Source organism: Phalaenopsis equestris, unplaced genomic scaffold (genome assembly GCF_001263595.1).
Source record: "Phalaenopsis equestris unplaced genomic scaffold, ASM126359v1 Scaffold000785, whole genome shotgun sequence".
NCBI lineage: Eukaryota > Viridiplantae > Streptophyta > Magnoliopsida > Asparagales > Orchidaceae > Phalaenopsis > Phalaenopsis equestris.
In genome coordinates, this window is record NW_018165225.1 from 18542 (window position 1) to 22590 (window position 4049).

At 38.9% G+C, this 4049-nt stretch overlaps 1 protein-coding gene across 4 annotated transcripts; it reads right to left on the bottom strand.

Moving 5' to 3' along the window:
- Positions 1–694: 694 nt before the first annotated feature.
- Positions 695–4049, bottom strand: LOC110031182. Of its 4 annotated transcripts, XM_020734265.1 has the most exons (4): positions 3919–4049; positions 3750–3827; positions 2198–3219; positions 695–1726 (listed from the first exon to the last, which is right to left on the bottom strand). In XM_020734265.1, the coding sequence occupies exons 3-4, from the start codon at positions 3164–3166 to the stop codon at positions 938–940; spliced, it is 1758 nt and encodes a 585-aa protein (XP_020589924.1). In that variant the 5' UTR covers positions 3167–3219; positions 3750–3827; positions 3919–4049; the 3' UTR covers positions 695–937. The 4 variants fall into 4 exon arrangements, with proteins under 4 accessions (XP_020589924.1, XP_020589923.1, XP_020589922.1 ...); XM_020734264.1 differs by lacking the exon at positions 3750–3827; XM_020734263.1 differs by lacking the exon at positions 3919–4049 and having other exon boundaries at positions 3750–3912.

The following is a 4049-nucleotide window of genomic DNA, read 5'->3' on the forward strand; positions in this document are numbered from 1 at the left end:
TTGTTGTTGTTGTTGTTGTTGTTGTTGTTGATGATTCTTTCTTTTTTTTTTTAAATAAAATATCAAATGATGTTTTCCGTTTTGTTTTCTCTTTCGTTGGCTAAATTTTGTTGCTTCATTTAGGAGTTCACTTTTGATTCGTGTTATACCATGGAAATTACATTTTTGGTTCGTCCGGAAGTGATGTTTTGCTATAGTAATTGATTGGTAGCTGCTTATCAACACTTTACAGGATGATGATGCAATTGTGCAATTTTACTTTTGATTCAGTAGTCATTTCATTTATTTACAAGTTTCTCCTTTCTTTTACCTATGCTCTTAAAATATAAATGCATTTTAAAGTTTAAGGTATTCCTTTGTAATGACACTTATTCTTTCAATTCTAATTGAGCCAAGGCTCTTGCTCTATTATAAGCTCTAACTTTTGCAGCAACTTAGAGCAATACAGGAGCCAGCCAATGGACATCTAAAGAAAAATGCCATAATTGGTAGCTTGGCTAGCAAACAAGTAGCCAGTTCAAACAAACCAAATGATTTTACCACATAGGTTACAGCGGCCGCAACAGAAATAAAACCATTATCAAACTGCACCTAAAATTGCTGCATATAAGTTGCAAAACCAAACAACATGGCGTTGCATGCTACATACCGTGATATACATAGTTCTAAGAATCCAAGACAAACACAACAGCTCACATGCCAAATTCAATTTATATATATAGATATAAATATATAAATTTGAACATTTAAATAAGATGAATACATAAGATGAATACAATCTGCCAAACAGTTCAGGACACGTTAAATGAGAAGGCATCTCATTCTATCACAAGCATGAATGACTTGTGAGTACATATCAACATATGAAGCATGAATGACTTGTGAGTACATATCAACATATCATTCAGTTCTCATCATATATTCATCTCTACTGCCCTCAGAATTCACTTTCCCTTCTGTCATTTCCTAAATCACTTTCACTAGCTGTCTCCCAATCAGAATCAGCCTCATCGTCTTGTGCATCACCATCATAATGCTCAGAATATACACCACCATGTTTCATGGCTGCCTCTCGAAATAGCCATGCGGCTCTCATTTGCTTCTTCAATAACTTGGTGGCATAATCTGGAACTCTGTTCTGTCTCATTGACAGCTCAGTATCTTTGGACTGAGAACACTCATTGATGAATAGAATAGCATCCAACAAGCTCTCTTTGCTTAATCCAAGCATGTCATGCGCCTGAGCTCTTCTCCACAGGCTTTTGGCATGACCATTAAAAGGTTTGTGAAGGCATAATGCTCGTGTTGTATCACTTATGGCTGCCATGGGCTGCTGTAAGAGAAGATAGCATTGGGCACGGTTGCTATAGAGCACAACTCTCTCCTTTTTGGATCTGATTGGGCACAAGGCCAATGCTTCGGAGTACTTAGAGGCAGCCTCAGCAATCTTTCCTGAAGAAAATAGAGAATTTCCTTCCAGCTTGACAACAAGTGCTGCTGCCTGTTTTATATGAAGGTCCTCCTTGGACATATTCTTCTCCCATTTTAATCTCTGCCTGGAGATCAGAAGTTCTTCAATTTGTTCTTTCACATGTCTGTTTATGGACTGACATGTTTGCACAGTTTCTCCAAGGAGTTCAACAATGGAGTCACCAAGCCTTAGGTTATCACCAAGCTTGGTAATTTCAGCAAGATCTATAAGAGCTGGCGCTGCTATATCTACCACCTATTAAGCCAAACAATGCTAAATCTTAGTGCAGGTAGAGATGGAATTAACAAAGAAAACATTTACTTTGGAACTAAAGAGATGTGGATTGGAAGAACTTAGGGTCAGTTCAGTTAGAAATCTAAATTTTAGAGAGAAAATACTATGAGTGTGTGCATGTGGGTGTGCGCGCACGCGCACGCAAATGCTACAAATAAAGAAGACCCTCCCTCTAAGATAATCCCACTAAAAGTAGTAAAAATTGTTATCGGAATGGGATTAAAACAACACAGTTTTAAACTAGTAACAACTGCATGCTTCTAATATGCATTTATGATAAGATTGGTTCCAATTCAAAATTCTGATCTTCTAATTTGTAACTTGCAGACCCAATGCTTTTTCCATATTGAAAAACTCAACCTAAAGATTATAATTAAGAAAGCCATCACTATGCATGCTTGCAGGATGTTCTAAAAATTAAATGTATGCTACCTTATGACAAGTTGATGGATCCTTTAGTAACCAAATGAGACATTCAATTGCCATATATTGCCAGTCATCTGACGATCTAGCGATATTGCATAGCGCCTCCAAAACACCAGCACAGCTCACAACAGCCCCTCTACCAAGCTTATGATGACAGATAGTTCTCAACAATCCAATACCTGCGGGTGAATTCTCATTAACAAGTCCACCCCACATCCCCGGCAGTTTCACCAAAAATTCTGGCTTACAAATGTCTGGGAGGAACTCAGGCTTAAATGCAAAGCAGTTAATTAGTTGAAGTGACCAGCACTGCAACTGACTCGCCCATTCCTCAGCCTTCCTTGATTCCATCTCCGTACCCCCCATCCCGCGGGTTAGAAGATCACAGTGATACCGTGGTCTCCTGTCCACAGACTTGTAAAAATGAGAGTAGACAATCTCCAAAGAGCTTAAAGCAAGCTGTATGGCAAGCTCAAGAACCTCCTCATGGCTTGAAACAGCAGAAAAAGTGCTGGCATAGGTAACCAAGTGCCCCAAAGCTCTAACTGCTACCCTTTGTTCCACCCATGTTAGCCTTCCTCTCAAGAGTTCAATCAATGGAGGAATAACTAAAGCATTCACAGCACTAATGGCAAACTCTTCCAAGTTCATTGTGTAAGATCCAATAATATGAGCAGCATAGTAAGGTATGTATATGTTCTGGTCACGGGAAAGCCAGCGCCGGTTCTTCAAGCCCTTCCAAATCAAGGCATTCATGCATTCAAATATTCCCAGGTTGATGAACTCAGGATCATTTGGATGTGCCATGGCAGTGTTCCAAAGCCCGCTGATAGGTAGAACTTGGCCATCTTCATCTTGTGAAGGAAGATCTTTGAAGAATTTGATGATGCCAGCTCTTCGTTTGTTCGGATTGTCTTCTTTCATGACACAGAATAAACAGCCTGGAAAGGGGCAATCAGATGGGATAATTTCCATGACTTTGGGATCAATTCTTCTCAAATTAGCAATTGAAACCTAGGGCTTCAAGCCTGCACATCAACATCAAAAAGCAAAAGCAGCAACTTCATTTGTATATTCCTTCTACTTTATATGTATTCAATGCAGCAAAGTAGGCTAAATATATAAAAAAACTATATGAAATAATTCAACTATTTCCCCTTCCTGTTCTTTTTTTCTTCAGATGGAGAACTTTCAAAAAGATTGCCAGATCCATAAAGCATAAGTTCGAGGAGCACATTTTATGAAACGAGATTACTTGGGAAGATTCAAATATGTTAAATACATAACATTATGTAGCAAAGAGGAAACAATCTGATTGCCACTTCAAAGCATGCGAATCGTTCAGCCAGATTAAACCAAATCTACTCAAATTCTCATCAAAGCCTTGCAAGAAGAAAAAAAGAAAATAAATAAATAAAAACGCAATTTTTTTCCCAAAACAACAAAGCAAACATACCCAAGCAAACAAAATCTTCGGAAAGATGGGATTTTGCCGGAGGAGGTGAATAAAAAAAAGAAAAACAAAAAAGCAAGAAATGCAAAAGCCATTGAATTTTACAGAGATGCCCCCGGAGGAAGATTCAAGACGAAGGCAAAGCGGAGCCGCCAGATTCGGGAGTAAAAGAAGCCGAGTTTCCTGGCATTAAAGAGTTGTCGCCATGGCGGGCAAATTCCAAAGGAGATAAAAAGAAAGAGAAAAAGGGGAGCTGAAGCTGAAAGCCCCTTACCATGTGAAGAAAGCAAAAAAGAGGGCGGACAACGGAGCATGATGCCCCATAATCTTTGTTTCTGTTCTTTCCATATCAGTTTCCAGGGTTCAGTCCAGTCCCTTCTGCATTAGCTTCAAATGAATCTGGAC

Bases quoted from the DNA above. Each gene is read 5' to 3' on its own strand.
- LOC110031182 (XM_020734264.1), bottom strand. From the start codon at position 3,166: ATGGAAATTATCCCATCTGATTGCCCCTTTCCAGGCTGTTTATTCTGT. The intron at 1,727-2,197 runs GTAGCATACATT...TTGGCTTAATAG, and splicing joins ATCCATCAACTTGTCATAAG to GTGGTAGATATAGCAGCGCC.